The sequence below is a fragment of the Battus philenor genome, unplaced genomic scaffold, assembly GCF_028537555.1.
Source record: "Battus philenor isolate CCGP_79_NKW_IND1 unplaced genomic scaffold, ilBatPhil1.0.hap1 SCAF_9, whole genome shotgun sequence".
Taxonomy (NCBI): Eukaryota; Metazoa; Arthropoda; class Insecta; order Lepidoptera; family Papilionidae; genus Battus; species Battus philenor.
In genome coordinates, this window is record NW_027181759.1 from 13,433,093 (window position 1) to 13,445,097 (window position 12,005).

At 32.4% G+C, this 12,005-nt stretch overlaps 1 protein-coding gene across 2 annotated transcripts; it reads left to right on the top strand.

Annotated features, from left to right (window-relative positions):
* Positions 1-140: 140 nt before the first annotated feature.
* LOC137932180 (diphthine methyltransferase) lies at positions 141-11,561 on the top strand. 2 transcript variants are annotated; one of them, XM_068775775.1, is made up of 7 exons: positions 141-319; positions 508-698; positions 5,040-5,046; positions 7,117-7,243; positions 9,318-9,776; positions 10,695-10,827; positions 11,252-11,561. In XM_068775775.1, exons 2-7 carry the CDS (start codon positions 511-513, stop codon positions 11,559-11,561), a joined length of 1,224 nt encoding a protein of 407 aa, XP_068631876.1. In that variant the 5' UTR covers positions 141-319; positions 508-510. The 2 variants fall into 2 exon arrangements, with proteins under 2 accessions (XP_068631876.1, XP_068631875.1); XM_068775774.1 differs by lacking the exons at positions 508-698; positions 5,040-5,046 and having other exon boundaries at positions 7,105-7,243.
* The last annotated feature ends 444 nt before the right edge of the window (positions 11,562-12,005 follow it).

A 12,005-nucleotide genomic window follows, 5' to 3' on the forward strand; every position in this document is an offset into this window, starting at 1 on the left:
TAACAAATTATGCTTTTTGATATTTTTGATAATATTAAATGACTATAAATCTATGTGACAGGTATAATAATTTAAAATCGGTTAAAAGTTACACCAGATGTAATCACGCAATGAACCTGGGTTATCTATGGACAGTGCATTTGTCAATGTGGTAATTTCGATCTTGTTTAGAAAATACTAACTTTATTTATGAATTTTGTTTGCATTTAAAATAAATTGAAGACATTCCAACATATTTCTGTGATTGTGTGTTGTAACTCGACAGATAGTAGTTGCCGCAGTGCAAATCCTTCAAGTGACTCCGAGGCAGACGTATCGGGTATGTCCTACATTACACATAAATTTTGATTATTATTGATAATTTCCGTTATAGACTCGCGATAGAAACAAGTATCATATCTTCCTAAATCGGAACAGTCTTATTTGGTAGTAAGTTTAGGTAAGTTTCCGTTGTACAACACAATTAATTCGTCTTCTTTTATTATGCTGATTAAAAAATATTTCCAGGAAATGGAGGCAATGGATATACAGGCAGTGGAATCAAAATTGAGCGACGTGACCGTGACTGCGATACCCATGAGCGGTAAGAGCGTTCATAAAGACATCGGACATGGTGGTAACAGCCACGCGACTATATCCACCGTCCCCGCATCGTCGCCTTCTTCAGTCGGAAAGGATAAAGACAATGGTATGTCGAAGTACGCGCAATTGTTAGCGGTTATTGAAGAAATGGGTAAGGAAGTCAGACCAAGTTATTCAGGCAGTCGTAGCTCAGCAGAACGCCTAAAAAGGGGAATTGTCCACGCACGTATCCTGGTCAGGGAGTGCCTTATTGAAACAGAGAGATCTGCTAGGCAGTAAACAAATATAGATCTCATTTCAAAGTCAATTTTTAGCATACTACATTTTTATGTGGAATCCACTGCCAATAGATTTCTCTTTGAGATTATACATATTTCAAATTATCAAAGTTAGTTCAATACTTTTATCCATTTCTATACATATAACAATCAACTTCTTTGTATTTCTTAACTAAAATCGCTTTACTTGCTCAAAAATTTTAGAATAGTGTTAATTATTTTTTTAATATGTTGATCAAATTGTAAACAGATTAACTCTGGTTATCAAAACTGTGTTTTCAACAACTTTACAATAACAACAATCTTTCTTTAATTCCTCACTGTATTTGCTATTTATTTTTGTACAATGAACATTTTACCATAGACATTTAATATTTTTATAAACCATTTAGTTGGGAGACTCGGATCAAAGTATAAATTCTTAACAATTCATAGTTAATACCTTATGGCTGTTGTTAACAAAAATAATTAATTTTTAAAAATCCTACCACCGGATAATTTAATGATATTTTATTATCATTAATTTTTTATATGTATAACCACATGTATTTTAGTCTATAGAGAATGCTCGGGTGTATAACAAACATTTTTGTGACAAGTGTACCCCTTTGATCTGGGGTAGATTAGAGTCGTAACAATTGATATTTTAAATGCAATAAAGATGTAATAATGGCTTATGAGCAACATTTGTTACTATTGCAAGAGTGGTTTAAGTCTACAATTTTTAATTAATTAAATATTTTATTATCATTAATGACAAAGTAAATTATTAGATTTAACTAAAATATATAATTCAGGGTACTTAGACATAAAGTTATGACCTTTCAAGTTTCTCTGTGTGACAAAAGATAATATTTACATCCACATAAATATTGTATTACAGTTTTAATTTCATTATTGCTATATTATACAGGAATCCAAAGATAATGCATTTGTAAAATATACTATACATTTTCACAAACTGAATATTTATAAATATAATAAAGATACAAACATTTCATATACAAATATTATCACATTGTATGATGCTTTAAAATGCTCAAGAAAGATTTGTTAGCATTAATTCTAAAATTTGATAAGAGTTGGAATATATTCTTGATTATTTTATTAATATCATAATATAGATATGGCTTTATATACTTTTTCACGACTATAAATACTTAACAAATTCTTATACAAAATTGATTGTTATAGACATTTCCTTATTTAAACTATACAGATAATATTGTGCAACTTATTTGTAAATATAAATTGAGGTTTTATTATGTTTGATTCTGTCAATATCACACAAGATCTCCCTTTATTTGTGACTGATAATTGCTTATTAACACTGTCTATAATAATATTTTGGCATAGTGGAATAAATTATAAAATAAGTTATTTGATTTTATAATCGATACAAACGAAGGATTCAAACGCCAAATAATTCATTAGTGTGTTTATCAGCAAATCAAGATTACAGGGTTATAAAATGTCAGAGAAAAGTAAAAGATACTGTATTTTTGTAAAATTTTAATATTTCACTCGAAACAGCTAGAAATTTTTGTTTGTGGAAATGTATAGTATTGTAACACAATTATGTAACCAATATAAGTAGTATTATGTATTTGGCAGTAGAGTTTCCTCTGTCATGATATAGTCATAAAGAGAGATTGGATATTCTGATGCACTATTTTATAATGCTCCCATACTGGATCTACAAATTCAGCTTACACCAGTGATGTTTACCGATTTTTGGTAACATTTCTGGAATGAGGTGTGAAATTGGACTGGCAATTGGGTGCAGCCAGGTACGGGGCTGCCTTCCTTAATGCCCCTAACGACAATGACATCTTGGTTTTTAAACAAGAAAGTACCATATCTTATGTTTAAAAATATCACATATCTTACAATGTTTATTTAGATAATTTTTTGAGTTAAAAACTCACAGAACTGTTGCCATAGTCTACCATTAATGAATCTAGTATAATTATCATTATTTCTTGCCCATATGAATCCTAATTAATTGGATGTTTTCCAAAATGTGCATATACTTTATCTTTGAGTAGATAAACTACAGAATGTCCAATCTCTGTTTATATTTAATAGAAAATGTTCTGATATGTCCTGATTAAAAACAGGCTGTGATTGCAACATTTATTGTGAACATCTACCTCAGACGAAAAACAAAATATTAATATTAATAATGTTTATTACCGTTGTTGTTGTAAGCTTAAGCACTGGCAACATTGATTGGTATTTTAAATAATAAGTTTCTTATATAGGCTGTATGTTGTTAAGAGCTAGGTCAATGTTTCTGAACTGGGTTAATAGGTGTATGCTATGTTAAGCTACATATAAAAAAAGATATATTAGCACTACACATTTTAAGTTCTAGTGAATTTTACACTACATAATTAATATTTACAAGTATTGTAAAGGTGAAAATTGTGAAAGGTGTTTTGAACCAAGCATGCCATTTCTGAACTGAAGAACAATACCACTGTTTTCCACCCTGTTTTATTCTTATTTTGTTTAACTTTAATGATACACAAATATGGTGTGTGTATATTGGTTTTACTCATAATACATACAATGGCAGACTTAATACTTATAAAGTAAACAAGTAAAAATAATCGGATTAATTTTGAGATCAGAAGGCGCTAGTGACCGTAAATAAATGTAAAGATTTACGGTTACTTGCGCGTTTACATAACTACATTTTTAAAAATAGTGCAAGTTAAAATTGATATACTATTATATTAAAATTAATTTGATAGAATATTGAACAAATTTTAATTTAAATAAAAAAGACAATTTATTATCCAGTCTTGCCAGATATAATTACCATTGTTATTCAAGAAATCATAACAAACTCAGAAAATTGTAGGGTAAACAGAATTAACCCACAAGACATTAGTTTTTGACCGACATTTTGCGGTCATGTAAACACACTCTTACCGCTATCACTAAACTATGAGAAGTTGTGTTGTTTCTGGTATTAATTTGGGTGTATACAGTATGTCTGATTTTTGAAATTTATACATGTCTATAAAGTTAGAGTTTGGAGAACAAAGAATAGAACAGGGTGTTTCAACAGAACAAAAGGTTTATGTTAAAACATAATAAACCTTCATGGCTAATTATTATGACTTACAAATAAATAATCTTTATTTAATTATGCACAATATACCCAGAAGGAAGTATTGATTGTGTTTGATATTATTGTATGGCTGTTAAAACAACTTTTAGTCAATGTCAGACATGTTTTTAGATTAAATGAAAGCATTGCCAATGTTGTGTGTGACCTCATATTAGCATACAATGTTAGGACATAAGAAATGTGCTCATTTTTTTTTATTTTGATAAATTTATTTCAATTTATCATTAGTTGTATATATATTAGTTTTTAATATAACCAATCCACCTTGACACACGTTTCGCAGTCAAATGAAACTAAATCAGTGTTATAAAAGAATTTCTTACATATTTGTATTTAGAGTTACGAGCGAAAAGACGCGTTGTATACGATATTAAAAATTACCAATGTGTTAAAAGAAGTGAATTTGTTTATGGTAGATTAGTATAATCTGTGGAATATACAATTGAAAATTCGGTCCAACTGCCGCGAAGTATACTAGTAATTGTTTTAATATAATTAGTTGTAAGATGTAACGGTATAGATTTAAAATAAGTTACCATTAATAAATATAGTACTTACGTAAATATTATTTTCAATATCATGAAGTCCAGTTCAGTGAATATTTTTTATTCGTATACACCTGTATTACTACCAAAACTGATGTATCGCGTTTTACATGCGCGGTGAGACGGGAAGGTAAAGGGGAAGTCAGCCGTGAACGCTCTTTTCTCCTTTTCCCCCACCTCGCCGCTCTTTCCTAAGGCGCAGTACAGTGGTTTCGGTAGCACTGTTTATATATATATAATTGATAATAGAATTTTTTACATTTAGGCCACTTCATATTTGTTCTATCTATAGGTAAATATCTGATATAATTAAAAAAAATTATATATATTTATTCCCTTTTATAATCAATTTAAAAGATATGTATTTTGATAGTAATAATAGTTTAATTTGAACAGTGTTACCATAACGAAGGGCATTAATATTTGCGATTCCTTATTTTTTAAATTTATAAATCCCAAATGTAATTTATAAGAGAATAAACCACGAGACAGTACAAATGTTAGAAAATTAGTGAAGATATTTGTTGAAAATGTGAAACTAAATGTAAATGTTGAATTTGTAACTTCGGATATTAGCGTAAGTATACCGTATTTATTCCCGTATGGACTTATTTTTATTATGAATATCATTAATAAATGGGTTTTAAAAAAACAAGTTTTTCATTTCTCAAATAAAATTAAAGGAATCTATCGGAATGTAAAATAATGTTGTTTTCTAAAATTAATTTTAGTCGGGATATTTTCACGGCTAGACTTAAGTCTCCCCTACAGACTTGCAATATGACCAGTTTGAAGCGACCAGCACCTAAATCTGATTGCAAAAATTACTTATATTTTTAATAATATTATTAGTGACAATTATAAAATGACATTCATGGTATAGCTAAGGCAATACATAAATCATTTGGTCCGCATAATGTTTATACAAAGTTTTAGTAAAATAATTACGATATGCAAGTTTTGTTTTGAGTCACGTGGTTATAAGAAGCTTTTGAGAATTATTCTTTAACCCTTTTCTTGATAATGTATCTGTAGAGATACATCAGAATTTAAAAAAAAATTGTGGTATCAATTTTGAAAGCAAAGTAATAATTTGTATGTGAATGTTTAGGTAATTTCTTAGTTTTCGAACGCTTGTTCAGTTTTTTCTGTTGGCATCCTTGGGTCTTAAAAGTCAAGTTGTATGAATATTAATGTAATATTAAAAAAAATTTGCCAAGTTAAGGGTTAAGTAGAAACAGTTTGTGATATAAAATGAAACGACTTGATCATTATGAAGCAACTGAAAATTCAGATGCCAAATGAACATAAGTCTTACGTAGACATTGCCAAATTAGTGAATGTTTTGCGATGTACATTCAACTATTAAATGCATTGAGTAGATTGGATTTCATGTAAATAAAATTAAAAATGATATGATAGAAGTCTTGTCACTACAGATCATCAGGTTAGAAAACTTGACCGTGACTCACTGATAGACCAGAAAAAAAAATTCAGAGCTCGCTGCAGCTCTATTTAAGAACATTATAAGGCTTATTACCTCACGGACTGTGAAAAGGCTCACAGTAGCTGACCTAAAAGGCTTCTGGTCCTGCAGAAAGAAAACTAATTTTCTGAAAAAAAAAATAGGAAAATCGTTTGGAATGGGCTGACTAGACCACGCCTCTGCCTAAGCGTCTGTCTAAGATCTTCACGTGGTCTCTAATTCGGGTGAAATAGTAGTACGTACTGGCTAGAGATGAAGTTGCCAATGGACCCCTCGAGCCTTGCTACCACGCTGCCAGATAGAGATGGGCAAAATGTATCCCTGACAAGAAAAGAGTCATTTAAATCTTTTCGATTTTGAGATATATATCACCCTTTTATATCTTTAACTCATTTAGCTCACTCCGACTCAGAGAGAGAATAAGGCAGCTAATACTAAAAATATATCCTTTATATATTCGGCTCTTTTAGCTCAGACTTAGAACTCATACTGTATAAAACGTTGAATTATTTCTGATAAACATTTCATGTCTTTGTCGTAAAGCACAAAAAAGCTAAACTCCCGCGCGTGTGATGTTGTGGTTACGAAAATCCGTAGTTTACATTTTTAATACAAATATGCAATATCTATACGTCTCTCTCTCTCTTTTACGTGTATATTGCTATATAAGCCCATCTCGCTCTCTCTAACTCTGAACGAGCCGTAACTCATTATAAAGATATAGAGATATAATCGAAACACGTGCGAGCTAGAGAGTGATTACATCTTTTGCAAAGATATATATCTTTCTTGTCTTTAGCTCGCGAGCTACCCATCTCTACTGCCACGTCGAACCTGCAGAATATGCAAATTTCATTATGATGGCTATGTAAGCTTGATTTTCTGGAAGTATCCAAGAGGGCAACCATAGTGTTTAAACATGAATAATCTAGAAATGACCACATTTTGACTTACGTAATTTTTAAAAAAAATTAATATCATATTGTGAATATTTTGTGTCGTTGACAATATTTTTCGTACTGTGCTCGAATATTTTTTATCTGTATCTTATTTTTTACTTAATTTTTACAGATTATAATGGAGTTTGCTTGGAGGACCGTACTGCGATGGAATACGGAATACAGCGCGGACTCTGTGGAATGGTGTCCATTGGAACGGCACTCGAATGTTCTCGTATGCGGGACCTACCAGCTGGATAAAAAAGACGAAGGTAATTCTCATTTTAATAATTGATTCTTATATGTGCAGAGTAATAACCTACTTAGTTTTTTTTTCATACGAGATATTTCACTAATATAATCTTAGTGACTATTATGTCCCTTTAATACAAAAGTGTGGGTGACTGCTGTATGTTAAAAAGAGGGAGTAAAGAGATAAATTGTGAAGGATGAAAGAAAGAGGTGAAAAAGGATGGTATATATACCTCTTCCGGACGCAGGATGGGGGGGGGGGGTCAATATTTAAAAAAATCTTTTCGGAGGACCTTTCACCTTTTAACCTAATTGTATGGAATTGCATATGAAAAAGACCGTCACAAATTTAAAAGCGTATTTGTCTGTGGCCTCATATGAATTGTCTCTAAGTGTGCGAGGCTCTTGTAATTAAAATCCAGCGGTTTGTCAAGTTGCTATACAGACCACGTAGCGTGCAGAAGAGATGGTCGCTGGGCCTTGTAGTTCTGCAGTGGAGACCGCTGACCGCAGTAAACGCAGCACAATACGTCCACCCATAAGATAGGCAGACAAACTTGTTAACGTCATCGGAAGATAAAAAAATCAGGCTGCTTTAAATCAGTCCTATTGGATATCTATGCGGGAGACCTATGTCCAGTAGTGGGATAGTGATGTCACGATAAAGCCTGATAGGACAGATCTATTATGTTTTTTTTTTAAATGAAAAGCGGCTTTACAGATGTTACTTCGCCTATTGGTAACTTTACGCCTCTGCATTCACTGCACACAATACATACTTTATTTGAAATCGATTGTTCGAACTTTGAACACTGTGATTAAAAAGTTAGGTGGATTTGCTTATAAAAAGTAAATTCTTTATTTAATTTTTCAAATTAATTTTATCCACTTAAAAGTAATTCCCGTCCGATAAAACGCATTTTTGTCGACGCTTTCTCCAGACCACGAAACAACCGGTATAGCCTTTAAGACTTTTTCAATTTGGTTTTTATGTCCGCAATCAGGCGAATACGGTGGTTGCGGAACGAGTGGAGATTTTATGCTTTTTTTTTTTAAAAAAATAAGCGATTTTGACCCCAATCAAGACTTTGAAACAATTGTGTAGTAGTCACATTTGAAAAACAAAACATTCTTCATAATAGTTTGGCTGAGCCAAATGATATTCCAACTTTCGACAAAAAAACTCCTGGAAAATGTTATAAGTCCTACCAACCTAGGAAAAAAATATCTGTCAACCTAACGCCCAGGAGTTTTAAATGACTATTTCACCTTACTTTTTACCACAGAGAACAGTAAAGATCTTTATTTGCGGAGTATATGTTCCATAAACCTGCCGCAAACACAGAATAGTAATTTATATGGGATCATAGGGGATACGTTCCTAGGTGACAAAACACAAAATAAACAAATATATATATAAAAAAAAACAATTTTATTGTTTATGAACATTTTCATGAATTACCTAAGGCTTAATTAATGGAATTCAATAATTTTGTAATTTTCTTTTGCTAGTTTTTAAAAGTTCCAATTCAGACTGACATGCATCAGGCACATAAGCAATTAAAAAAAAAGACTTCGTTCCATATACGGATCAATGTTCATAAAGAAATCGCAAAGTTGTCGCATTTGCCATTCTTAAACCTTCACTAAGATTTTTCAAATCAAATGTCACGTTTCCAGTGCTTATTGAAGCCTTTTCGTCAATGGTCTGTGTATCTGCCACCAAGTCGATTCCAGTCAAATCTTCATGTTGTGATTCAAGCCATCCTGAATGTCACTTAATTCTATCAGTTCAAACCCATTTCGTCCTTTGCCATTCGCGATTTCGGTTATGTTTGCAGTGAACGTTTGAACTTGCACAGGTTCTTTGTCATTTTCCGCAGTCACAGGAAGCTGCACTATTTTACTTTATTTATTAGTCCATTTGACGTCATTTACAAAGGATATTGGGTCAGATATTTATTGGAATACTTTAATTATGTATGTATTTATTTGATACGCGAATATAGGAATTGTGTCGCATTTTTTAAATCGGCCAATAAAGGAAGCGCGAATATGAAGCTTTTACTATATGTATAAATGTATTACTTCCAGGACAACAGGACCAAAAACAGAAGCGCCTGGGAAGAATATATTTATTTACGGTAGATCGAAACACAAAAGAGTTACATCCTATTCAAACTATTGAAACGTCCGGAATTTTGGATCAAAAGTGGTGTCACCATACCATACTGGACTATCCTGTACTGGGTGTGGTTACTTCCGAGGGACTTGTTCAGTTATATCGATTGTATGAGTCAGAGGATTCTTATTGTTTAAAGTTATGGTGTGAAGCTTCCGTTGGGCGAAGTGTTTTAGCTTTATCACTCGATTGGTCAAGTGATAAGACTAGCGGTGTGGTGCCCAGGCTTGTGGTCAGCGACTCTGCTGGCGCTGTAACTGTTCTGGAGGTAGCCGGAGACAGTTTGAAGGAATTGAGCGCGCGAAAGTCCCACGGATTTGAGGCTTGGGTGGCGTCTTTCAATTATTGGAATGCAGATGTTTACTATTCTGGTAAGTTTTTAAATTTTGTAATGAAACAAACGTAGCCTAGGGTGTACATCCAAGAGGTAGATACAGAAACACGTTAGGTTGTCGAAAGACGTTGGATGTTGGCTGCTTCTACCAGCTCCTATGGGGGAGAGCTGTCTAGACGTGGGCGTCCTAAGGCTGATATAGTGATGATGTATTAATAAATATTTTTTATACAATTTTGTGGAGTACTTAACTGAAGTTGAAGTATTGATAAGTGTCCTAAAATACACTAATGTCATATATCAGAGGTCAATAGAAATACTAAATAATAGGAAATACTAAATTAAAAATACATGGCGAGCGCCATCTATTTTTTGACCTAACAAATATATAAAAATAATATTCATATTTATAAAACATTTTCATTATTAATTTTATAATCTATAAATTTACATACAGAACAAAGTTATTATTAATCTTAGATATTTATCTATTACAAACATTCTTCTGTATTTACAGAAGAATGTTTGTAAGTATATTAAAGATGGCGGTAAGAGCAATGACATTTTTTTACATAAAATTATTTTAATGGGATATTTGGGTTGCTATATCATCTGCAATTTTTTCATAATCGATCATATACGACGATTTGAATTTCTTATCTAAATCAACAATAGTTTAAGGGTGCACTAACATTTATTGAAGGTTTTCGCGTTGCCGACCTCTGACAGATGAAACAGAACAAAGTAAATGCTTTATAATAAAATTAAAAATGTCACACATTTTTTTAAATTTCACATTGATTTATCTAGAGTCCTTTGAACGGATTATTTGGGTACAATCTATATCTATTATAGTTGTTCTTGAATAAATACTTGTTGAATTTGAAAGTCGCAAAGAATTTTTATCACTCGAAGAATCGACGAGTAATACTGCAATTCACATTAATTATTCCAGGCGGCGACGATTGTCTGTTCAAGGGATACGACCTAAGAGCACCGGATGCTGTTGTTACCAATAAAAGCCACGAGGCGGGCGTCACCGCTGTTCGGAGTGACGTCACGACAGAACATCGCCTCTTAACCGGCAGGTTTGACAAAATATTCATAGTTTCACATGTTTCCCTTCTCTAATCATTTAATATAATGATATGTGATATGCTGCAAGAAAATAATTAAAAAAGTTATTCCAAAAAATAAAAATTTAAATAGACAATAAGAAAAAAGGAGATATAATGTAACTCAAATGTGATATAAAGTGTGATAAAAATGTAATGTAATGAGGGCGGAATGAAAGGACACAGAGCAAAAGTGAAAGAAAGCACAATTGTGGCATAAAAGCAGAGAATGACAGATTATGTGAAGAATGAAAGTAGAGAATGAAAATAAAAAAATATGTGAAAAAAATTAAATTGCCAATAAAGACCCTGTCCCGCCTAAGATAGGGATACGAGAGGCCCTAATAGCGGGGGCCATAAAAATAAAAGAAATTATATTATATTTATATATTTGTAGTTACGACGAAAAGGTTCGCTTATGGGACGCAAGGAACCTAAAATGTTGCATCACAGAAAAAGATGTTAACGGCGGAGTGTGGCGTCTAAAGTGGCATCCATATGACAAAAGCGTAGTCTTAGCGGCCTGCATGTACGGAGGGTTCCGGATTCTGCGTGTTGGGCAGGACGTGGCCGTGGTCGGCGAGTATTTGGAACACGAGAGCATAGCCTACGGCGCCGATTGGAAACTAGAAGACAACTCTTGGACAGTTGCAACTTGTTCGTTTTACGACTGCAAGTTGCATATCAGCGAAATCATTACGCAATAAATTTTTTATATGATTGTTTTATTATTATATATTTATTATGATAGCTGGTGCAAAATGCAGTAAACTCCAAAAGTAAAAACATACTCTTTCCCCGGTATGCTATAATAATGCATCGAAACGATTAATACATTCAAACGTACGACATCCATAGCTGGACAAAATCAATAGGAAGCGACCTGAATCTAGTCTTACTGCGACCTTAAGGAAGTTGACCTTGTGGGACCTCTGTGGTCTCCATTCCAGAATTTTGAGGTCCCAGGTCATACGACTACCAATTATAAATTTTTTAAAAACGCCAAACGACAAACTTAAATCGTAATTAGTTTACATAAAATATTGCTGTACAACAAATGTATGATAAGTTATTTTATATTTACTCAACGATTGTTTATATGTAACTCTAAGTGAAATGGTAATACATTTCAAATTTTAATTATTTATCTA